Here is a 26,379-nt window from a genome sequence, read left to right as displayed (position 1 = left end):
TTTACCTTACAGACCATAGAGTCTATGAAGACGTTGTCTGATGTTAAGAAGATCCTGAAAGACCTTTGCAATGAGTTGCAGGAGGAGAGACGAGGAATGAATGAGCTTCAGCAGCAATTTGCTAGAGCTAAAGCAGCCTGGGAGATGGAGAGAACTGAACTCAAGGTTGGTTTCTGATTAACGTAGACAGTGGGAACACCTATGTATATTATATAACATGTAATGGAAGCCACTTTAAATCTTCAGTGAGGATAGGTTCACACTTGCTTTAATGGGATCTGGCAGCCTGCCAGGGTTCACCAATCCTTACCAGCCTATATTGAGATCCGGCTGCTCTCCTGTGAAATCCCAGAAAGTGGCCAGATCCCATCATATTTCGTGAGGTTTGGCAGTGAATGCAGTATCTGGCTAGGCAGGATCCGGTGAACTCTGGCAGGCGGTTCTCTGCCTGAACAGCCTGTTGGATCCGTTGATGCAAGTGGGAACCTACCCTAAGAAGGTTGCCTTTGGGGCTGGAACAATTTGCAAACGCTTTCCCTTCCATGCATTACATTTGCATACTGCAGAATGCGCCTACAATAGGGAAACACAATTGTTGCTTGTTACAGGTCGATTATTGGTCAGAAGAAGTGTTCATGTTCGCACCTTCCTTGTACACACTGCTGCTGTACTGCCAGCGACGCCTTGTTCCTCCCCGCAACGTTGGACGTACAGGCGCATTTCCTTGTCGTTGTCTTGTTTCTTTTCATTTGGCTTTTACATCACAGCGCTCTCCTTTCCTGTCTGAGTATTTATCCCGTGTCATCACCGCCTTCGTGTCCCCGTGGGTATTACCCTTTTACCTCTGCTTCCTGCCTATATTACCAGTGCATTGTTCCTCTGCCAGCTATCCTAAAATCACAGATTTGCAGCGTCTCTTTAAACCGTGGCTTCTGATTCCAAAATAGCTGCTTCCTCTACAATCCCTGAAAGCAAAACTACCAATTATATCCTATAATGATCTCTTTTCAAAGACGACATGTGCAGGGAGTGCTTGGTGGCTTTCCCTGAAACAGACAGCTGCCTATCTGCTCATTTAGTTTTGCTAAGCAAGCTGGTGAATTGGACATTTTAGGCTTGGGGCCACACCCAGAGTTTTCATAGCCTGATTGCTGTGATGGTACGATTCTTGTCCATGGGTTGTATCTGGTATTGCAGCTCGGTCCCAATCACTTGCATGAGAATGGGCTGCAATACCAGACACAGTGAATGCACAAAAGTGGAAGAAATAGACCATTTGGAAAACCCCTTGTAAAAGATTACACTATGTTCTAGAAACTCCTACAGCTAATATTTATGGAAAGCTTATCTGCCCCCAGTCGCTATCTACAGCTTATATATTAAAGGGGTTATCCCATTACTAGAAATATTCACTGGGTAGGTGATAAGTGTCTGACTGTCTGGGATCCCCATCACAATTGAATGTAGCAGCGGTCACACTTTTTAATTCTTTTCAATGCAAATTTATTTATTTTTTCCAACTATTAGTACCACTTAAAATTGAAGCTCCCCGGCCTCCTCATTGCTCTTCGTTGCCACTGTATATGTGCCCTGGGTCGGTAACGGATCCCTTGTGTATTGTTATTGCTCACCTATGTACAAGGATAACAGCTTGTGAGCAGCAGCATGCGGTATTAATAATACATGTATGGCTGCTGGTTGTCAGCTATACAGTAAATCATAGATGGATGGAAATGGAAAGACGCTAGTTTCCGATTGTGTCCTGGGATAGTCAGGTAGGTGTAGCGCTGCGCACATGACCAGGCGGTCACTGAGCCGCTGTGTGATGGTCCCTCATAGTCCAGTGAGCGCGTTAGTCACGGATAAATGATCTGCTTCAGATATGTGAGAGACTTTGGAAATGTGATAGTCATTCCAGCAGTAGGAGAGTCCGGAAACATGATCACTGCGTCACAAAGAGAAGTCACTAGGAAAATGATAGCCATTCATGAAGTGGGATAGACTCTGCGCATGATGGATTTTATGGGGGTGACTGAACAGGGCCACAGGCCGCAGTTGTGTAAACCTTTAGTAGTGCCCGGTTTCTCCTTACAGTTTCATAGCTTGTATGACGCGTGTAGTATGACAATTTAATAATGAAACTTAAAGGGATTGTGCAGCCTGTACATTTCCTCAGGATAGGTCGTCAGTATCTGATCGGTGGGGGTCCAACTCCCGGCACCCTCGCCGGTCAGCTATTTGAAGAGGAGGTGGTGCTGGTACGAGCACTGCTTCCTCTTCAAGATTTCACTGCGCATCGGCTCGCTTGCAGTGGCTGCGCAGTGTAAGTACAAGTGCTCGTCCCATTCATTTGTAAATACACTGTGCCACGAGCCATCCCAGAAGACGTGCAGTGTAATCTTGAAGAGGAACTAGCTCTCATATGAGCTCCGCCTTCTCTTCAAACAGCTGATTGGCAGGGGTGCTGGCTGTCGGACCCCCATCGATCAGATATTAATGACCTATCCGTATGCCTCCGGCGCAAGACAGTATATAGCAATACAGTGGGATCTCGCCTATTGGTCCCAATGTAAAAGAAAATGTATACGTCTCATTATATGTTTTTTGTGGTTTAGAGAAAAGCATGGTACACTGCTCTTTCTTAAACATTTGCAAAAAATGTATACCCGCCAGACTCCTTGTCCTCAGCCAGGTGATTGAGGGCATATGGATATGTTCAGACCTGAGGTGTAAAGTGAGTTTTAGGAGTCAATTCGCTATACATTAGCCATTCTTCTTGACAAAAGCAATGATGTCTGGGGATATTCATGAGGCCTGTCGTGTATGCGCAGTTTCGACCAGCCGTTTTTGTAAGATACTTTATCTAAATAGCAGTTTTTGTTTTTTGCACATGCTGGCCCAGAATCCAGGGCACAAGAAGAATTTCCATGGCCTAACGTTCCTGTGGGAAATCTTCTCTAACTCTGTGTTTTCTAAAGGAAGTAAGGCTTATGATTTGGGGACCTGGAAAGTGCAGAAAATAATCGTTTTTTTTTGTCACATGTCTGTTTTTTGTTAGTTTTTTTTTGTCCTATAGCTTATTTGTTTGTTGCCTTGAGATGATGAATCCCTGATTGTTCTTCTTTTTAGCTGGAATCTGGGAAACTTGGGGCAGACAGGGCTTCACCAGATATCAAAGCCGCGTTCAAGCGGGAAAGAGAGGATCACCAGCATCTTCTGGCCGAATCCTACAGTGCCGTCATGGACCTCACAAAACAACTGCAGGTCAGCGAGAAGAACTGGGCGCAAGAGAAGGAGGAGATGCTGGCTCGCTTCCAGGAAGAGCGCAAGCAGGCGGAAGAGCGAGTCAAAGAGCTGCAGAATAAACTAAACCAGGTGAGAGGACGATGACAGAATGAGGGGGGCATGATGGGGACAAGTCCACCACAGTGAGCGCACACTTGAGGATTACCTATAATACCAAGCTTACGTGAACCTGTATTATCCTCGGCAAACATTACTGTACCTTTAAGACTGCAGTAGATTGCGGATCATTAGCCATTTCCAGCAGGAGGGTTTGAATACAGTGTGAATAATCATCGGGATGACTCGTACCTACAGTCATGATTTCACATGATTCAGGTCGTTAACAATTTCCTGTGTTGGCAACTCCTTTTCTGCATTAACAAAACATCTACTATTTGCAAATTATCACAATGCATTGCAGCAAGGGATGATAGTTTAGTTTTTTGTTGTTTTTGTTTTGTTTTTTTAGCTTTATACAATGAGATTCAGGGGTCAGCATCTATTAAAGGGGTATTCTGGTTAAAATTCTTTGTAAAAATAAGTTGTGTAATTCTTCAGTATACTTCTTGTATCCAATCCTCATGGTTTTCAAGATCTCTGCTTGCGATCAGTTGGTAGGAACCTTCATTGCTAACTACTAGTGGATATCAATCTGTTCGGGTCATGCGATGGTTGCATAGATCATGGCTCGTTACAGTCGCCCATCGCATGGCCGGAACACTCTTTAAACTGGGGCTACACAACAAAATGTGTCGTGCGACATAACATCTGATTGTCAGTGGTATCATGGTGCAACAGTCGCAAAAATCCAGACCTGGAGGATTTTGTGCCACAGGTCGCAAGTCGCACAAGACTTTTTATGCAAGTCAAATGTGACTTTTATGTGACTTTGCTGTGTATTTTAAAGCCAAATCGCAGCTCTAAAATAGTTTTCTGCTGCATGGGACACATCACCACATATCCCTGGCCTTATTCACTGGAAGTAAACAGTGAAGGTTCATACTGAATGACAGCAAGCAGAGATGTATACAAGTATATTGCAGAATTATATATCTTTCTATTACACAAAGAATATCCTTTTATTTGCCAAGTCTGGAATATCCCTTAAAGGGGTTATCCCATGATTAATGTAAAAACATAAAAATAAGGCATCGTATATTACATGATAATCTCTTTCTAACAAACATAGAACCAGCCCTGCACCTCACACGGATCCAGAGATCTCCCCATTCATTGCTCCAATTGCTCTGCTAGATTTATATCGAGCTGGCAGCTCAAAGGGCGTGCCCCTTCTGCTGCAGCTGTCTCCTTATCACAGCTCAGGAGGCAGTTGAAGGATGAAGCTGAGCATGTGCGGCCATCTCAGCGAATCAGATAAAGAAATAAGAAAAAAAAAACTATCAGCAGGTGGCGCTATGCCGATAATTTTTATTAAAGAACTCTGTGGCTGCGCTAAAATTTTAATTACATAAAATGACAAAAGTTTTCAGATCCAGCGGTTGGTTTGAAACCTGTAGAATGTGTTTGTGTGAGACAACCTCGAACGTTGGCCGTACACAGGGCAGATGTCAGGGGAGTGGAAAAGAATGATCGGGCATGTTGAATTTCAGCACGCTAGAGCCTTTGTTCTCGCAGGAGATGAGCTACGTCACATGCCCTCTTTAGTTCAAGCTTTTGGTGTTAAGTTACTATTTTGCCTATGTGTGTACATGTTACATTTGGCTGATATTCCCTCTGAGCTGGAATTGTATTCTTATTGGTAATCTCCAAGCTTTCCCAGGCTTCAAGTGGCAAAATCTGCACAATTTAGGCCCTCTAGCTAGTGAAGCAGGGTTGCATCAGACCAAAAGAGCTGCCATCGTGTCCTATTGATTGCCCCCCAGCACGGTCATGGTAGCCTTTTCAAAATCTTGACTGAAGAAGAGCACTCAAGGACCCATTTGATTTGTTTTAATTGGAGTCAATGTGCTAGAAGTGTCCTCAGCGCCTTCTATTCTTTATCTGAACAAGGTTGGTGCAGCTGGGTGGTGACGGTGCTCCACGGGCCTCCGTGTAAGCAGATGTCACAGGGATATCCACTAGTGATATACGGGTATGAATAATACATGCCCACTCCAACCAGGTGTCCAGCCTAAGAGATCACTTGTTGCCTGTACAAAGGATTGTGTGGGACGAGCCATTTAATGATTAAAGGGGTTTTAAAAATATAAAATAAAAATCCAATTACATTGAAGTCCTTGAGCTGTCCTCTTCTGCCTGGTTGTTTCTTGGTTATCAGCCAGTATAGCCACCTGGGTGGAATGCTTCCACTACAAACCTCCTCCGGTGCGCGCTATTCTGTATAAATCCAGTGTGTTCTAAATACCCTCAATGTCCTACAAAGTGGATGCTACGTAATGTCTACATAACGTTTATCCTTAAAGGGAACCCATCGCCTTATAAATGCTGTGGACAGCCGGTTAGAGAGCAGGAGGAGCTGATTAGATTGATATATAGTTTTCAGTATAGCTTATTAAAGGGGTTGTGCAGCCTTTTTAAAGTGATGGCCTATCCTCAGGCTAGACCATCACTAGCTGATTGGTGGGGGTCTGACACCCTGCAACCCGCTGATCAGCTGTTCTGCGTAGATCCATCGCTGGAACTACACCGCAATCTCTACATTGTAGTGGACAGCACGCTGCAGTGACGAGCGCTGTCCTCTACAATGATGACTGTGCTATGTAGCTCTGGTGCTGATGCAAATACGTAGAACAGCTGATCGGCATGGGTTCGGGGGGATTGGACCATCGCTAATCAGCTGGTGATGGCCTATCCTCAGGATAAGCCATCGCTTGATAAAAGTCCGGACAGCTGTTTTAACTCTGCATGACTGTGGAAAGATGGCTGTCAGTCACTGATAGGACTACCCACTGGACTCCTAAGCCTAGATGGGGCAGAGATTTAAAGGCTATGTACACTTTTGGGAACATTATTTTATTTATTAGGGCATTGCATTCATTTTGAGCTAAAGATTTTATTTTATTTTTTTGTCTTTCTTAAAAATATGGAGTCCTTTTTTTCTGTACAGAGCTGGCATGCTCTAGTAGCACCCTTTTGGATTTTCTCTTTCCGTCAGTTGGGGAGCTGGGGGGCTCCTGATCTCTGCTCTCTGACGTTATAAACACTCATTATAGCTCAGTCCTTATCTTACTGATAAGAATGTGGCCTAAATATGTGTTTATGGCCCTTTAGTAATTTAGAGATAAGGGTTATTAGATGACCAGCACAATGTGACACAAATTTACTCCAGGTTTCCATAACAACCCAGCCATTTTTCTTCACTGCTGTAGGTCAGATTTAGGCTAGGGCTACACAACGACTTGTGTCGCACGACACATAGGGCACAACTACACTGCTACATGTGTTGAGCGACATTTTTTTTAATGATAGTCTATGGTGTTGTACTGCATGGGGCGGGATGTTGTGGAGGTCACATTTTAAGGCAATAGAGATCTGTGGAGGTCACTGTTAAGGGGGCGGGTTATTGTGGAAATCGCTGTTAATGAGACTGGGTACAGTGGAGGTCACTAATAAAGGGACTGCCGCTGTGGATGTTACTGTTAAGGGGGCAGACCGCTGTGGAGGTTCTGCTGTTAGCGAGGTGGGGTACTGTAGATGTCACTGTTATAGTGGATACTGTTTATCTTTTTAACGACACACACAAACATTAAGCCGGGTCCTTCTGCTAGTTTTTAAGAGGCCAATTGAGAAAAAGATTTTTAGCCAAAAATTTGTAACATGCAATCGTAAAAATTATTGCCTCCGAAGGTGTACATAGCCTTTAAGTGAATAAAACACATCTCTACTGAATCTTTTCCCACAAAACTATAAGGGTACATTCATACGACTGTATTTATGGGTCCACATCCGTTCCGCAATTTTTCTGAGCGGATGTGGACCCATTCATTTCATTAGGGGCCGCAAAAGATGCGGACAGCACCGTACCGCGGCCCTGCAATTGCGGACAAGAATAGGCATTTTTAGCATAGGGCTGCCCGTGTGCGGAATGAACGCAGCTGGTATCTGTATTTTGCAGACCGCAAAACACATACAGTCGTCTGAATGTACCCTAAATCGGTATGTTCAGCTCCTCCTGCTCTATCACGTGCTTTTGGCTGTCATACACTATGCTCAAAGTGACAGATTCCATTTATAGGGGGTGTCTCATGAAAACAACCCAGTGAGCAGCAAAGTGCAGCCGGTCAGGATCATCTGCCCGAAGAAAACTGCTTCTCTCCATACATATCCCCTGCGGTGACCACAGCAGAGGGAATGTAGTATTACATGATAGTCATGCAGATGAATGGCTGACCATACAATACATGAGCAGACTGAGCTCTGCCCTCTCCCTGATCACCATGGAGGGGGACCTGAAATCTTATAAAAGCCTATGTATTCTGATCTTGCAGTCTCACTCCATCAATCTCCTATTTATCACCAACCTGCCGAATATATGAAATAAAGACGTAGGCGATGGGATGCCTGCAGGATCAGACTACATAATTTTTTTGTGGTTTCCATACATATACACGTATGTATACGTAGAAAGAAACATATCGCTTCATTTTTCATTGTAAATGCATTGGAGCAATCGGAAAATGGTTGCAATAGTGCCGTACATACATACATAGAGTACATACATACAGAGTACAAGCATACAGACATGCAAGCAAATTCATTGTTCCCCAGAAATAAATGTCTTTTATGGACTAAAGCAATAAATCAATCAGCCTTCTACATGGACGGCCTCCGCTGCAATGAGGCTAATCCCCACTTAGTAATCCCCACGGCGCTCGTCATTTCCATGTGTTGGCATTTTCTACCCAGCAATAACCTAATTTTGATGGGATTAGTTTTGTGAAACCTACAGTTGCCAAAATATATTTAAATCCCTCCATCGTCAGACGCAGGAATGGAGCGGAGTCCCAGCGCCGCATGATGTCAAATTCTCCACGGCTGCCGAATGGAATAAATTGTGTCTGGGATTGTGGAGTTAGCGATAGCCCATTACTGTGCGGTTATACTTATCCACTCTCGTAATAGCGGCAGCAGGGCTTAATAAAACATTTTACACCTAATTAGCAGAGTGCTCTGTAATGAGAAAATAAATTTAAAGGTGGGGGCAGGGAGGCTAGTGTCAAATAACATGTCATGCCATCGCTTTATCTTCCGTGTGGCGGAGCAGCGCATCACAGATCTCTGTATAAAACCGTCTGTAGTGTTTATGTAAATCAGAAAATGTAGGACGCCAAATGTGACCTGTAAAGTGTCCGTACACTAAGTACAGTGTAAGCAGGTAATGTGCAGAAAGAAAGGATTCTTTACCGTGTACAGATCGCTATATAGTAATCTTATGTAGGCAACTGTATTACAAATTCCATATGAATCCTATAAAAAATGACGAGCTGTCCCATCGGCCGCTAAATTGCATAGGTATTCTTCCCCGTATATGGGGTCCTAATACTGCGCTGTATGGAGGCAGCATATAACAGCGCACACAGTACCTGCTGCCCCATACTACAGAACCACAACTGTAACATTAGAAATCATCAGTCTAATAAAAGCATTTCCTATAGATCTCAGTTGTTCAAAAATGCTAAGTGTTTCCCTGTAGAATCCATCCTATTAAGTTGTAGAGTTTCAGAGATATTTCCATCTTCAGTTGAAGCTGAGATCTGGTGTAGCCGTGACGCTCACGAGCCATGATGTGACCTCTCGGAGGGCACTGGTTCTCCTTGCAGAGATGTGATAGAGGGATTCCTGCAGGCAATGCTCCCTGGGGAAAAGTATGCAAATTGGCCTTCCTCCAGAATGAAGAAAACTTCCTCTCTACTGCCACCTATAGGTAGCTACCCTGTAAGTCAATATGCAAGCCTGAAAAAGGGAGATCAGCCAAACTTAAAACTCAATGGGGGTCTTTTATGAAACAGAAATATGCCTATATTGGGCGTATTTCAGGAGCAGATTGCGGCACAAAGGTCCATTGCGCCGCAATCTGCGACTGGGACTGTTTTAGGCGTAGAAAATGGTCTAAATGTAAGACAGCTATGAAGCAGTCTTACATTTAGAAGCGGCGTTGGATCCGCCTAAGTTATGAAAAAGTATAAAAGACAGAATATCCGTACCTGGCTAAGTCACCAGCATGCTTATTTGTGATGTGATTTATTATTATTATTATTATTATTATTATTATTATATTTTTTTTTTTAAATAGAAAGAAGAGAATTCTTGGGTGAGCAGAGGCCCAGAGAGGAAGAGTGGATGCTGGAAGGAGGTATGAACTGTATGCGTCTGATAGATTGCCATACTCAAATTTAGAAACCTCTCTATAAAAACATACCTTTCGATCATTGCAAGCACTTCATTATTTGTATCAGAGGCAAATAGCTCTAATTTAATATAACAATAGTTGTTGCTTATATGAGCTGTTTCTAAAATAATTAATTAGAGAGAAAAAAGCAGCTGCAAACACCCGAAAAATATGTAAATTTTACTCCTGCATGTCCCTATATCTTAATGTGATGTCAAAGGGACAACTGCACAAGTGAATAACCTTGTTGCCTACAAAACAGTCTATAACCCTAGGGGTGATCGATATGGCCTAAAATCTATATTTCGATATAATTTTAAGCATGTGCTATATATATATCGCAATATATTCTATATTTCGGGGAAGGGGGGGGTTAAACTTTTTTTTTTTCTTTTTATAAATAACTATTTCTCCCCTTAGGGGCTAGAACCCTTGTCCTATTCACCCTAATAGAGCTCTATTAGGGTAAATAGGACTTCACACACTCCCTGCTGCTCTGTGCATAGTACACACAGCAGCAGGGATGTTGCCATGGCAGCCAGGGTTTCAGTAGCGTCCATGGTAACCTATCGGAGCCCCGCGATTACACTGCTGGGGCTCCGATCAGAAGCTGCCACCCTGGAGCCACTGCCACCAATGATTTAATCATGTGGAGGGGGGCCCGCAATTAATATAATACTTAGAAGAGGGGGAGTAGAAGGGAGAGTCTGTGGCCACTGTGCCACCAATGAATATAGTTAATATGCCTGAATACAAACGTAGCCTGCATGTGCCGGCCATATCCCATACCCGGCCTATATGACTGCACGCTGTGATCCACCGCAATCAATCCCCCAGGTCCTGGGGGGTTTATTGCAGCGGATCACGGTGCGTAGTAATAGAGGCCAGGTATGGGATATTGCCGGCACATGCAGGCTACGTTTGTATTCAGGCATATTAACTATATTCATTGGTGGCGCAGTGGCCACAGTCCCTCCTCCTCCTCCTCCTCCTACTCTCTGTTCTCACTGGTGGCGCAGTGGCCACAGTCCCTCCTCCTCCTCCTACTCTCTGTTCTCATTGGTGGTCAGCGGCAGCCGCACACAGTGGGGAGGGAGGGACCCCCTCCTTCTCCACTGTGCCGACTCAGGATCACCTGGTGTACGCCGAGAGCGGCACATGCCGTGTTCTATAAACAAAATCTCTATCATTTGGCCAAATTTATATCGCATATCATCCATATCGCCCACCCCTACCTATGCCCTGTGTATATCACCAACTACCCTCCAAATAGTCAGATGGCCAGACATCTCATCTAATGTACAAAAAAAGGCATCACTTTGTACACATTTGCAGTACAGTAAGTGCCCCCTAGTGGTGACTGAATGTGGACAGAACTTTGATTCAATGCAATGAAGGTTGTCCGGAGCTCTGTATCAGAATAACAGCACTCTGAGCTCCGTAAAGCTGTATTTAAAGACGTGCTTGCAAAAGGAAATGGTTTTTAAATTTACAGTTCTGAAGATAATTAAAACATTTGCAATGTATGTTGATTCAAAATGTGTAAGCCTTATGTTATTTGCAGCCCCCTTGTTGGCAGGCTTGATGTTGTATGTGTATTTCATTGGCTTGACATATGCTTCATTGTCAAGACCTCATGAGGGATGTGACTTTCTTCTTCCCAACATTTCAAGCTGCACCCCTTCTGGACTTGCATAACCTTCCCCAGCAGTATTATTCCACAACCCACCCCGATCACGTAATTACGCGTCCTCAGCTCTTCTGACAATCATAGCGAGCGTAATTAGAAAGAACAGCTCCGATAAAACTGCGCGTGCACCCAAGCTTCGGGCGAATAGAAAAAAATATAAAGAATTAAAGGGGTTGTCTTATCACAGACAATGGGGGCATATTACTAGGATATGCACCCATTGTCTTATAGGTGCAGGTCCCACCGCTGGGTATGCCCCCATTGTCTGTGATGAGACAACCCCTTTAATTTTAATTCACCTTGCATATACAGTACAGGGACTTGTGCAGTGGGGTAACAAGGGGTCGGCACTGATACATTGAGAGAGGTGCTAATTGAGAGAGGATGGTGGGATGTGTAGTTTAGAGGGGTACTGTAGCATCTTTAAAACTGACAATGCTGCTGTACCAAGCATGGACCCCAGAAATATAATCTGAAAATTAAGATTGTTGACAGCCCATTTAAAGTGCTTGTCCCACGAAAACTATTCTACATTTTTCAAACCAGCGCCTGGATCTTAATACTTTTGTAATTGCATGTAACAAAAAATGTATCATAGCTACTGGGTTTTTCAATGAAATCCTTCCATCCTTCAACTGCCGCCAGCTGCAGCAGAAAGGACACGTCCCCTAGGTTGACAGCTTGAAATAAATCTAGCAGAGTAATTGCAGCAATGAATGAGGAGACCTCTGGATCCATAGGAGGTAAAAGGCCAGTTCTAGCTTTGTTAGAAAGAGGTTGTCATGCACAAGATTATGTATGATTTTCATACATAATAGCCCCTTAAGGTATTTTAATTTTTGGGGGGGGGTAGTCATTCATTAAGAAATTAATCTACACAGAATTTTGGACCTAATTTACGTAAAGGGGTTTTCCAAGATTTTGATACCAATGACCTATCCTCAGGATAGGTGATCAATATATGATCGATGGTGGTCCGACACCTGTGATCCCCGCCGATCAGTTGTTTGAGAAGGCACCAGTGCTCCTGTGAGTGCCGCAGCCCTCTGTCCTCACCAGGGCACAGCTCCATTCATTGTATAACGGCAGATCTTGGTCTCGCTCTCAGAAGTGAATAGGGCTGAGCACAGCCAATATACAATGTACAGCGCTGTGCTTGGTGAGCTGCGAGAAGGCCACAAGCTCAAACAGCTGATCAGCGGGGGTCCTGCATGTTGGACCACCACTGATTAGATACTGATGACCCATCCAGAGCATAGGTCTTCGGTATCAAAATCTCAACAAAAAAAAAACTTTTAAAATGTAGCTGTCCAGGAGTGAAAATTCATTTTTAAGGTAAAAATCTTGAGGAATTATTGCTGAGCAGCACTTGTACTATAATTATACTGTACATAACCTGTAAACCCTAGTTATAAAATCGCATCTGGGCTGCAACATGCAATGGCCAGACCTCACCCACAAGCAATAGGTATCGGTGGAAACGTGTAGGTCAACATCAGATCTAGATACATTTTACAAAGTGGCTTGATGCACAATGGATCATGTTATAGCCACAAAGCGAATGTGACCTTGAAAGCTGTCGCTGCTGTCATTTCACCGTAAAGCTGACGGAAAATGCTTCACTTGTGGTGAGCGACCATAGGATTGTCATGGGAATAGGTTACAATCAGTAGGAAACAGCTGCTCCATACAGTAACCCAATCCATTCCTTCAGCTGCCAGACATGAACTCCGCTTACCACTTTTTCTGATGGCCTGAAAGACTTTTTATCAAGTTCTGCTCTGTATCTGTCGCCCTGCATTGCAGCACAGGGCTAGAGCTTGCTTTCTTCAGCTGTAGACAGGCTCCTTTGATCTCCTAAGCCGTGTAATGTGAATATATTAATGGGCTACACTTGCTTTGTTCCAGGCACTCAATGACGAGATGCAGGATAAAGATATTGACTGTGACATAGATGCCACTGGGACCAATTTAAAAAGGTAAAGATAGTTTCCATCCTGTTGTAGAGCGGCATGTGGATTATCACTGTTGTGTTTAATATCATAATCAAATAAACAATATTGTGACATTGTGTATAGAGTATGCCTATCCAAATAAGACCTCTCTTCACTAAACGTGTTGTGTTTTGCAGAACAAAGTCTGTGTCCTCCATATCTGAATTTGAAAGCTTGTTGGATTGTTCTCCTTTCCTTCCCGGACAAATGCCCCTTGATAACAGCGGGAACGAAAAAGGGATGAAAGGGTTTCTGGCTTCTCAACTGTTGTCTAATGGTTCCATAGATTCTGATATCGGTCAAAAACTCTGCCCGTATGTGAATGACAAAACCTTGTTTGAACATTTGGCCAAGGACAATTTGGGTATCTCTTCTTGGGATTACACAATGAGTAAGTCTGGGAAGAGCGGAGAACTTGGTCACAAGCAGATACAGAGAAGTTACACTGCCCCAGACAGAACAGGCATTCGAATTTACTACAGTCCGCCAGTTGTGCGAAGACTAGAAGCTCCTTTGGTCCAAAATAAAGAAAAACTTATGGTTGAGCCAGGATTTCTATTCACCATGGCAAAGCCGAAAGATTCAGAAAAGCCAGAAACATTGACTGCTAATTCCTACAGTCGATGGTTATGCAATTTCTCCAAGAAGAAGCATGACCTTTTGGACAAGGATGCAGTTAAGGAAACGCAACCTTCCGTTCCTGCGTTTCCATCTACATTGGGTGATTTGGAGATCTCAGGAAACATGAGTGATGACATGAAAGAGATCACCAATTGTGTTAGGCAAGCAATCCGTTCCAGTTCATTAGAGAGGAAAAGTAAAAGCACATCAAGCCAGACTGTTGGACTGTCTACAGTTGGAGTCCAGACTGTCCGAATGGTAAGCGTTGGTCTTCAAACTGATCTACACAGAACAAGTCTTCATGCAAAGAGCTGGTCACCAAGAAGTTCCTCTCTACTGTCTGCAAGGACCAAGCATATTTCCACATCATTGGACAAAGTCCATTCCCGCATTGACCGGCCTTGCTGTTCACCCAAGTTTGGCTCCCCCAAGTTGCAGAGGAGGTCATCTTCTAAACTAGATGCCTCTAAAGATAGAAGCCTGTGGAATCTCAATCAGACCAAACAAAATGGATCAGCCTGGGCAAGATCTACAACTACTCGAGACAGCCCAGTTCCCAGCAACATTTATGATGGATCATCAAGTTTGTTCAATGTTGTCGAGCATGCTGGGAGCACAGAGTCTCTGTCCAAGACAGGCATAGCTGAAAGAAATAAAGCAGAAGCCCCTAAATATGGCATTGTACAGGAGTTCTTCAGGAACGTATGTGGTCGTAGTGGTCAGAGCTCTAGTACAGGCACTGAAAAGAAAGAGCTGGAAGAAAATCACAAGAGACCAGATAACCATGACCATTGCTCCTCTGCTGTGTGTCATCCATCCTACAATGTTTCTAAATTGCTGAGCAAGAAGACCCCAAGACCACATGTCGCTGATGACCATAAGCCGTCTCTCACAACTCAAGGAGCTAAGGATGGAAGCTCCAAAGACCCTGATGTAATTTCTGCAGCTGAAGTAAGTGCTACCTCTTTATGTCTTGATTCTCCTAAATTATAATTTGTCCTTTGTTTTGGTGAAACCAGAGAAGACGTAGATGTGCCTCATTCAGCATGTTAATCTTCTTATTACCTTAATTTTCTTGCAGGATTACTCTTGTAATTGCAGCTCACATCCTGTAACCTGCTTCTCTAGACCGTCCCGAATCAACTCGCGCCAGACACAACCCAGGTGCCAGCTCCACCAAGAACCTTCTTCACCTGAGGAAAAACCAGGACCTGGTTGCAATTGAAGATGTTTCCCAAGATGCAGTTCACTGCCCACAGTCTGCTGTACAGTTTGAATCTGAAAAGCTGTTTTTGCCTTCCGTTTTGTACATAAGGATAGATTGCAATTGCCTTTATTGCCCTGCTGGATGCTAGTACAGCACTTACCCTTGAAATCTTTGGTAACCTATGTACCTTAAGTAGGTATGTGTGCATACACTGTATTCTAGATACTGTATGTTTATGTATTAATGCTAAGATTACTAGGAACTACTCTTCTGCCATAAGGACCACCACACTTCTGTCACGGTAATACACTATGTTTGGTCTAAACCATGGATGGATAAGTTCATGTCCATGATTTATGCCAAACTCTTAATCATTCCTATTCTTGCACAATTTGGATAACCAGTCCTTTTTATATTTTCACTTAACCACATTAACAGCATCAGCAGTACAATGTAGTCCTGACAATGGGTCACGGTGACCCAACTGTAGCAAGACCTGGCTGGAAAATTACATTAGTACATTTTTTATTTATTTTTTGTTCAGAAATCAAACTGTTGGGCAACCCTCTTTATGATGAGAATAATTAATTAACATTATTTATTAAATAGCAAAAAAAAAAAAATATTATTAAAAAGGCAGTCGAGATGATGAAAATAAAAAACTACAACATTTTTGCAGTTTTTGATACAAAAAGTATTTTGTGGTCAAACTGTATCCAAGGATTAGCGCCAGCTACAGTGCCAACCACACACCCAAGTCATGGGTGGAGAAACTTCTTAATTTTATTAGTTTGTGGTTGGTGTGGTCACCGGGGGAAGGGAACAAAATACTTGCCTAATATCGGATGACAGAACCTGCCATGTTAATAGAAATATTCTGTAGATATGAATATTTTAATGAAGTGAAAATATTTGCCATGTGTATATAGTGTGTATATATACATCTCGTCATTGCCGCTCATTCACTGTCATTCTGAACTGCACTGATTTTTTTTTTATTGATTTTTTTGTTTTTTTTGTACCCTTAAGCTGATTAATACTCTTCTTGCTTATCATATTGTTTATACGTGGTTTTTCCTCAGTATGTAGCCTTGGTATCTCTTCATGTTAGATATATTAGCTGCAGATTGTTATACCCTTGCTCTCCTCTATAGGGTGTGACCATTTTTGTTATAGATGGCAGACTCGCTCCTGAGACTGCCGATATTCTGGGCAGAGCAGGGGTGGCCATATGGTATGTGTGTACAGTGGTGTCTCTGACCATACATGTCAGCGGGGAAGAGGGCTCAGGCTTATTGAACTTTAAACATGTCCAATCCTTTTTTTCTCAAGGAAATAAACAGCAGTCAGAAGTCTCTGTCAGCAACGTATTCCCCTATTCAGTACACATGCACGTTCAGCCCAGCTAGTATGGGGGAGACTGGGTTAGTTTCACTGACTGCGTATGGCCAGCAGTTTAGTTTTTCTCTATTATACATTCCTCTATACAGACTAGAGCACAGTTAAAGGGGTTGGTCAAGATTTTTAATAAAATGTCTTTCTTCCATAAATCATGCCACTCAAGTGAACGGAGTTATGCTGAGGTACCCGCTGCCCTATATGGACAAGAGTGGCGGAGTTTCTGGAAAAATGATCCATGTTTTTCTACAACCCCCGTACAACACCTTCCATAAAATAAACTTGTTAAGATTACAGTACGCTTGGGCATGGTTATCCATCAAAATAGGCAAGGATTTTAACCTAATGGCTAACATACATGGTCCAGTTACTGGTTTGATCAATGTGTCGAGCTTATAAACTGTCTATGGCCGACTTAGGCTGGAATCACACATGAGGTTTTCGTGGCAGTTTTTCGGAGCCAAAGCCAGGAGTGCATCCAAAAAGGAGAAGTATAAGGGTTCATGCACACGAGCGTGTGAGCCCCGTGCTGTGCACGGGTACAATTCACTTGAAAGGGTCCACGATCTGCAAGATATGTTTCGCATCACAAAATAAAAATAGGTTCTATGCTATACATGTTCTCATGTTTTTTTGTGGTGCAGAGGCATGGACCGAAAATCCCACGGAAGAGCTTCATAGTGATTCCGTGAGCCTCTGCTCTGTACCTTGAGGATTGCGGACCCATTTAAGTCAGCGGGTCCACATCCGTGATAGAGTGCACACTGCCGATGCCTGCTGTTTGCGGTCCGCAATACGGGCACGAGGCACACATGCATGAGCCCTCAAGAAGAGATTAATGCTTCTCCTCTCTCACATCAACTCGTGTGTTTGGCTCAGAAATCTGTATCAAACCCTGCCACAAACTGCATGTGGGAACCCAGCCTTAAAAAAAAAATTAGCATTTTGATCTGATTTGAGTAGCTGGGTAAGGCTGAGTTCACGTTTGTATTGACGTTTCAGTTATTCTGTCCATCAGAAAAGGTGTCCCTTTTTAATCCCCATTCCTTTAAGAGGGTTCTTTTCAGACTCATTATACTCATTGTTCACTAAGTCCTGTCTGCCAGAAATAACGGGTACATGAGGAAAAATTGAATAATCAATAAGTGACGGATAGAAATGGGATCACTCAGTCCGTTTTATTTTTTTCTGTCCCTCTGACTGAATAGAATAATAGAGAAGTCAAGGCAAAGTGAACAAGCCCTAAGGGAGATATCTGATGATGTCCACAGGCATTCTGACCAACGGTAGACAAGCTCATTCGCGTGTGGCACTACGATGCTGCGCCCACCACTGATCTGGATCTCTTGTTTTACATAATCATGTTTTTATGCTATTTACATACAGCAAGCTTTACAGTAGTAAATTCAAATTTTTTGGGGGCCAGTTGCAGATCTCAGATCTGTCTACTGACTCAACTGATATTGGCCCCATGAAAGCTTTGCGAGCTGGGTGGTACTTTCTGGCTTTTCCACTACTTTTTTAAATTTTGGTTTAGTTTAGTTTGAGCCAACTGAATTCTGTGTTAGCCATAATGTATATTTTAAGGTTTCCAGTTGCTTTATATTTTTTGATCCAAAGTATACACTTGGTTATAAACCATATTGGTGGGAAGGCACCTGACTGCTAAGGACCATGCGTCATGTTCATTTTAACAAGGTCCCTCATACCTGTAAGATCCCATTACAACAGTCTGTTTGAAATGAAGGTGGCAGAAGTACGGAGAACAAGCGTTTGTACATTGATTTTGTTTAGTGGTCCGCTACTACCCATCTATACATTCCTTCTTGTAAAGCTTGCAGAGCTGCAACCTTGGTGACCCTTCCCTTGGGAAGTATTTGCCTTTACACTCCTTTTCCTGGTATTGGAGGATTGCACTGCCATTCTGCATACACATGCTACTATTTCTATGATGGTTACTGCCATGTATGCTAGCTGATGGTACCATGGTAGGTATTCTCTCAGCCACATCAGCTCACACTGCCAATGTGACTTCCCTCGATAACTAGGTTCCACTCTACCATGTATATAAAAAGTAGATATAGGTTTACACGATCACTCACTGGTTCTCCTTTTTTGGGTGGAAACTGTCCACTGTAAAGTTAACTGACCATACCACTTCTTCCTCACCGCTCTGTAGCCTTTCTTGGACATGATCATTACACTTGGACTAGCTCCTGCACTTCTCTTGTATTATAGCTGCCCCATGTATTTTATTTGGGGGGGGGAAGGTCTCGAGGCTAAGTGTTCTCTTTGGGATGCCTAATGATATACCAGTAACACTATGTTCACTCCGTCTCTGGGTCCCACTTCAATTCTGGTCCCTTTCTGTGCTATATGTCAGCACTGGACTGCTCATTAAAAGGGTATTCCACTGGGACCCCAATTCACATGATCGGTGAGGGTCCACCGATCTAACAGTTATCCCTTTTCCAATGGATTGGGGATAACTTGTTATAGCCGGAATACCATTTTAAAGATGCACTCATAGAAAAACTACTGCTGTTATGCCTAGTGCGGTACAATTTACTTTTTGGTGTGCTTTTTGAATCCCTGCGTGGTGCTTCATCCGCTCAGGCCCTGCTGCAAGTATAACACAGTATAGCAGTTTTGCCCGTTGCGTTCCTTCACGGCGATTAGGCTCGGTTCACATCTGTGACATGGTTTCTAGCAAAAACTACAATGCATTGAAGGATTTCTCACAACATGGACCCCCAACGGCGCCTGATGGAACTCACTGGGTCCATCTGGTTTTACGGAGGTGTCCATCATGACAGAATGTGCAACAGAGGCTCCTGACATTAGTCTCTGATGCAGATGTACCTAAAACTGATCTGTACAGATGAGTCTAGGGATAGAACATATTTGCTACAGACTTTTAAACAGAGATTTTTAGTTATATGTCCACGGGCATTTCTGAACCTCAAATTTTAAAATGTAATAACCAAACACGGTCCATAGAGGGGTCATGTTTTTCTAACCTCCTACAACCCCTGTAATGCTTGGCTTCTTCCATTTTAATCTTAATTTACATTACAGTACTGAGTTCTGTAGCTTTGACTTCGCCGCCCTGCATGTTCAGTTTAAAAGTGTATATAATATAGGTAGCTGGAAATATGTAACAGTAAATTGTACAGAATTATGAACGATGATGGCGCTTTTAATAAGCAAACAGCAATAAACAGAGTATTCCCCTTTAATCGGGAATATGTACATTGTCTCAGTCCAGTAATAAAGATGAAATATGTTCACGTTACTAACCTGAGGCTGAGCAGTCCCTGGTGTGTAGTGATCCATCACCTTGTAAATAGCCTTGCATTGTAATCTTATTTCATGCACTACAAGGCTGGCCGTACACGGTGCGATCTGACCGGGGGAGCCGCACACTGATTACCACTAGTACTTGCTGTTGTTTCATATGTAAAGTACAGGCTTAGCCCAGCAATTAGCTGTACTCTGCATGGGAATCCGATGGTCGTATCATGTAGTACCCCACCCTAACGCAGCAGATCCTGACATCCCACACTAAGGCCGGGTTCTAAAGAGCAATTTTTAAAAAATGTACCTATAAATATATGTATGTAATTTATTTTTTATTTTTTTATCTCCCACCTTCATAAAAAAAAAAGGAAAAGCAAGTGCCAATACGCTGCTGTCATAGTTTGCAAATCTAGTTTAATATCCCTGAGTTGTCCTCTTTATTGACCAGACATTGTGCTGTCTTCTAAACAGAGGTGATAATTGCTAATGGCTGCCATTACAGTGCCCATAGGGGTATTTCCATCTGGGACATTTATCAATAGGATATGCCATAAATGTGTGATAGGTGCCGGACTAACCTCCGGGACTCACTCCTGCCTACAGAACGGGGCCCTGTGACCTGAGAGTAAGCGGAGTAGGTGCAGCTCCATTTACTGCTATAGGACTTCCAAAAACAGAAGAGTAAGCAAGTGCTCTAGCCTTTTTTTTTGGAAGTTCCATAGTAGTGAATCGAGAGTATGCCATGCATGCACTTTGTGGTCTCCATTCACTTCAGGCACCACTTTTGAGAAAGGATTGGGTCACAGAGGTGGGTCCCCCACCTATTTGTTATATCGGGCAGCACGGTGGCTCAATGGTTAGCACCAGTGCCTTGCAGTGCTGGGGTCCAAGGTTCAAATCTGCATGGAGTATCTATGTTCTCTCCAGTGTTTGCGTGGGTTTCCTCCAGGTTCTCTGGTTTCTTCCCACACTCCAAAGACATACTGATAGAGAATTTAAATTGTAAGCCCAACTGGGGACAGCAAGTGAGTAAAATACATAAATATCCCATAAATAAATGTCCCAGATGGAAGAACTCCTTTAAATTCCTGGCTGCCTGGAGCCACCACTAGGGGGAGTCTAAGAACTTACTGCTTATGCATTGAACTTAAAAGGAGTCTGTCACCAAAATATGACGTTATACACCACTTACATGGCTCTCTAGCGTACCTATCAATGATTCAAATGGTACCTTTTGTAAATTTCTTCTGACTTTCGCCAGCAGGAGAAACTATGTTTAATCCATATGTAAACGAGGGCTCGCAAGTGCCCAGGGGCGGTGTTCGGTGTGTAGGAGCCCAGGCTGTTACATAACTCCTCCCCAGCCTCTTCCTTGGCCCGCCCTGCAAACTACAAAGGTACCATTTGAATCATGGATAGGTGTGCTAGAGAGCGATGTAAGTAATGTATAAGGTCATATTTTGGTGACAGACTCCCTTTTAATAATAAAACGCTATGTGTCCAGCTCTTGGCCTCCTCCCTCTAGTGGTGGTTGCAAGTAGTCAGGAGTTCATAATTTAGAAATGGTGGGAAAAGTTATTTAAAGGAGTTGTCCCACAATTTAAACTTCTGCCCTATCCACAGGATCAGGTGATGTGTCTGATCAATGACTGTTCAACTCCTAGTATCCCTGCCCATCACAGAAAAGGGATCCTGTGTCTCCATTTTATAAATAGAGAGGTGGTCTTCTCTATGGCACTTCCAAAGACAGCCCTGGGGATAACGGGCTAAGTTTAAATCTTGGAACAAGCTCTTTAGGTTGAACAGTCACTTTGAGTGTAGGTGTCTTTTCTAGCTTTCAGTCTATGACCTTGGAAAATCCAATAGTGCTATTGGTCCTTACCAGATAAGTGACTTGAGGGCCCTTTACACGGGCCGAGAGTTGCATAGATCATTGGCACTGTAACTGTACCGCCGATTACCCGAATCGAAATGCTCGTTCATCAGGTAATTGGATTGTTTGTGCAAACACAACAATCCTCGTTTTCCAACAGCAGATCGTACTGTGTAATTGCTCCTCCCCATCTCTGCTCCACCAGCGAGCAGCAGCTTGTCGGGAAGGAACGCTTCCTTTCTGACAATCTGCTGTAATATAGCCCCGTGTAAAGGGACCTTTTTACTGGGGGTGTAAATAAATCCTATCTATTACTGACTTTTTACACCTGTGTATTGACCATTTCATACATACAATCATGCAGAACATGCACTTGTATAAAGTACACCTTATATTGTAGGCACATATGATATATGCCACACTGTAGATTATTTGTATATTTTCATTGTCGAAGCTGCCACATCATTCGTCTAGAGCAGGGGTGCACAACCTTTTCTGGTTGGGGGCCACATTGTCAGCCTGAACCAATTCCAAGGGCCGAAAGTAAAACTTAAAGGGGTATTACCAACTGAAATAATGTATTTTTGGCATATTGAACATACAGTATATACTATAAATGTCTAGTTACCGTTCTCGAACTGTTATCTAATAGGAGAATACATGAAAGATACATGTAAGAAGCCATAAGACCTAGACCTACATGTCTCTTTTTACCAGATGTTTGGGGGCCGGACAGAATGGTATCGAGGGCCGCATGTGGCCCCCGGGCCGCAGGTTGTGCACCCCTGGTCTAGAGTATAACTGGCCGTATGTGCTTCATAGTTCACATCACAGAGCACTTATATTGTATTTCTTAGGATCATTTTATGTGTCCTTATTTTGAACCTAGAAAACCAAAATAGATCTTTCTTATCTTTTGTTAATGTTTGCACATAGCCTGTAATGATTCTATAATGCATTCCTATAGAGAGTCCTTGTTAAACATCACTTCAATCAGAGGGGCTCACACCCACATATAGAGGAGCAGGCTGGTGTAATAAGTACATTTACATTTAGGGTACGGCTACATATGTCGCGTAACACTAAAATATGTGTAAATTACTGTCGCGCAACTAAGAAAAGACACAATCATCTACTGTCTGCATTTGCAACTGTCACATCGCAGTTGCACAGCGACACAATTGGCAAACATTACATACAATTTTGTGCAACACTTGTCGTCGTACCGTAATTATAGGCCTTGTTCACACAACCGTATTGGTTTTGCAGGTTTGGAAGGTCCTGAATACAGTCAATATTAGTTTGTACAGGGATGCATGTGGTTGGATTGTGAATATTCAGCACATTCTTATGCCAGTTTTGTTTCCAGCGGAGGCACAAAAATCAGGCCTGAAATATGATGCTACAACTCGGAGCTGTTAGGACATATGGATGTCCTACAGTGGGGTCCCACTTGACCTCTAAAGCTCCACTGATCATTAGGCTGCCTTCTGTTTTAAAGCCAGGTTGTCTTCATATGACGACCCCTAAGAAAAAGTCAATGCAGAGATAAAGTATATTCATATGTAGCATTTGTATTTAAAGGGAGTCTGTCAGCAGTTCTGCACGGTCAAGGTAGAGGCTGGAGAAACAGTACAACCATACCTTTTGGGGAGAATTTATCAGGAGTAGAGTGAACATGAAGTTTTTTTTTTTTCTGCTCTGCACGTACCCTGAAGGTGGAGCTTTACTGTGAGGTGCTGTCTGCATGGAGCTGCTTCTTAGGCTCTTCCCTTTGATCTGAGTGGAAGCTGTAGTGGTCTCCTGGTTGGATGATACAGCTGTCTCTCAGAGCAGAGGACAGAGCCTGTGAAGCAGCAGAGAATACTTCATAGTGACTCTCTTCCTTCAGGGCACTTGCAAGAGCAGAATCTGTCCAAATAAGGCTCCATTCACACGTCCGCAAATGGGTCCGCATCCGTTCCGCAATTCTGCGGAACGGGTGCGAACCCATTCATTCTCTATGGGGATGTGTGCTATCCGCATTTGGGGAGCGCTGGTCCGCAGCTCCACAAAAGATACAACATGTCCTATTCTTGTCCGCAACACACCACGGACGTGTGAATGGAGCCTAAAACGTCATATTAACTCACAAGGTTTGTTAATCTTGAATCTACCTTAGGACATGGTAATGGCAGGAACAGTGGATGGTTTAAAAAACAAAAGGCTTAAATGAATTTTTGGAATTAAATAACCATTCTTATCAAAATGTATAGAATTCTGGCTTCTCATTTCCCTTCCCTTAAGACCTTTTTTATGTTTTTATTTTTATTTTTTTATTTTTTTTATCATACCAACTTTGTTTGCCCTGGTGTCCTCAGCCTCTACCTAGTGCTGTCAGCAGTTTTGCATGGTCATAACTGCTGTAAGGCTCCCTTTACCATTATTGTAATTTATCTGTATTTGGAGCATGGTTGTGGGAATGAGGCCTTAATAATATATTATACACTTTTTTTGTATTATATTTGTATGTTTAGAAATACAGATGGGGGAAAAAATTTAGATCAACAAGATTCAAGCCAGCAGACACTGCAAGGAGTCATATGGGCAGTCGTAGGAGATGCATAGGACATAAACAGGAGACAGTTCTCACATTTCTGTCTCGTCACATGCACTTATCATGTGACCATAAAAGTCTCCAACATTTTTGTATACTATTATAAGCCAATTGTGTCGTTTTTTGGAACTATTTTTGAAATCCACCTTGTATTTAATATTTATTTATTTTCGTTGATTTTTCTTTTATTAAGCACACCTTTTTAATTAGATTTCAGCTAGAAGATACATAAAGTGCAATGTTTGGGGAAGCAACTTAAGTGGGGAGTGTATGTGGGTATATAATAGGTATAAATAATGTACCCAAATACCCACTATTTATGCATGAAATTGGACAGTTACCATTTGGGATGTAAATATTTGTACGACTTTCTTAGAATATTTGTCATCAATTTTCAGCATTTTAGAATTATTTTTTTTTAGATTTGTCAACTTTTTAGATTTCCCCCTCCCCCCTACTTTATACCAATAACTTTTCAAAGTTTTTTAACATAAAAAAATTCTCAAGTGTTTTTGTAAATATGTCTCTAACTATGTGTTGTAATTAGTAAAATTAGATCAAGCGCAAGACGTTTTAAAATTGGAAGATTTCAAAGCATCCATCCATTTTTTGATGTAAAAGAGATGGAATTTCGTACAAATCGTTTGCTTTTTAAGAAATGCAATTTGATAAAAATGAAGACCCAGTCATGTTAAGAGTTAAACGTCCGCCCCATGCACCACTGTTGCCGAGGCGGTTACAAAGATTTTTGTTCCTTTTTTTTTATGTTTAATGGAATTGTCTGATGTAAAAAATGCCCTTTGCTATCTTTCATGCCTTTTCATTGCAGTCGTGTCTTTGTAACTGTGTCAACTAACTGTCACAAGTCCATGAATTAAACTACTGAAATCTAGTCTGTGCGTATTGTATTGCTTTTTAGCCTGTTTGGTTTTTCATAGGTATCTGATACTTAGGCTGATGAGAGGGAATGTGTCCCTACGCATTTCAAACATACAATCAATCTTGGCCCCACGTGCTTGTTTGCCTAGCGGGTGAAACAAATGGTGGAGAGTCTCCGCTAAGGTCTGTAGTAAGAAATATAAAGCTCATTTTCTTTAGTTTAAACAGTTTCTTCTGGTGAAAATAATGTGAAATTATAGGGCAGATCAGTCTGTTTTGGTAATGTCTTTACGGTGTATCATTCTGGCAACACACTCTGCTTTTTGCAACGTTGTAGACTGAGGTTTTATCAAGATTTTCTATTAAAGGCAGTCTGTCAGCTACTTAACTCTTCTAAGGCTACTTTCACACTACAGTTTTTGATGGATCCTGCAGGGCTCAGCAAAACGCTTCCATTATTGATAATATAACCGTCTGCATCCGTTATGAATGGATCCAGTTGTACTATCTTTAAAGGGGACCCATCATCAACTTTTTGCTGCCCATACAAACGGCAGTATAAAGTAGAGACAGGTGAGTTGATTTCAGCGGTCTGTCATTTATAAGTTAAAAGTAAGTGGTTGCCGAGAACCAACATCACAATCCTTGCAGACTGGGCCTGGAAAAGAGTCACGGCCACCTGAGAAGAGTCCTGGTTATTCGTGAAGTCCTGCTCTCCTGCCCACCTGCTGATGATTCAGTCTTCTACCTAGTTTTCTCCCTTTCTCTCTAGGAGAGAACTGCCAATCATCAGCAGGAGATTATGTATAACCAGGACTCTTCTCAGGTAGATTTGACTCTTTTCCAGGCCTGAGCTGCAATAATTATGATGTTGGTTCTCAGCAACCACTTACTTTTAGCTCATGAGTGACACACTGCTGAGATCAGCATTTCTGTCACTATTGTATGCTGTCCTCAGTGAGGTCAACCTAAAGCTGATGACAGGTTCCCTTTAACATAGCAAGGACAGATCCGTCATGAACTCCATTGAAAGTCAATGGGGGACGGATCCGTTTTCTATTGTGTCAGAGTTAAACGGATCCGTCCCCATTGACTTGCGTTGTGGGTGTGGCTCCGCATCCCATGACGGAAAGAAAACCGCAGCTTAATCCCTTTGACGGATCTCAATACCGGAAAATAGAGACACT

General features: G+C 42.7%; 1 protein-coding gene across 3 annotated transcripts in view; it reads left to right on the top strand.

Moving 5' to 3' along the window:
- SOGA1 (suppressor of glucose, autophagy associated 1) overlaps positions 1–25,205 on the top strand; it is a 76,322-nt gene extending 51,117 nt beyond the window's left edge. For all 3 annotated transcript variants that reach the window (XM_044300020.1, XM_044300019.1, XM_044300018.1), the window contains exons 10-15: positions 13–165; positions 3,130–3,375; positions 9,539–9,598; positions 13,233–13,303; positions 13,456–14,890; positions 15,021–25,205. In XM_044300020.1, the coding sequence (XP_044155955.1) occupies positions 13–165; positions 3,130–3,375; positions 9,539–9,598; positions 13,233–13,303; positions 13,456–14,890; positions 15,021–15,164 (2,109 nt within the window). In that variant the 3' untranslated portion in view covers positions 15,165–25,205. The remainder of the gene's footprint in view (positions 1–12; positions 166–3,129; positions 3,376–9,538; positions 9,599–13,232; positions 13,304–13,455; positions 14,891–15,020) is intronic.
- Positions 25,206–26,379: the final 1,174 nt, after the last annotated feature.

The sequence above is a fragment of the Bufo gargarizans genome, chromosome 6 (assembly GCF_014858855.1).
Source record: "Bufo gargarizans isolate SCDJY-AF-19 chromosome 6, ASM1485885v1, whole genome shotgun sequence".
Lineage (NCBI taxonomy): Eukaryota > Metazoa > Chordata > Amphibia > Anura > Bufonidae > Bufo > Bufo gargarizans.
Note: the sequence above shows the minus strand (reverse complement) of the source record. Positions and strands in the feature narration are given on the sequence as shown.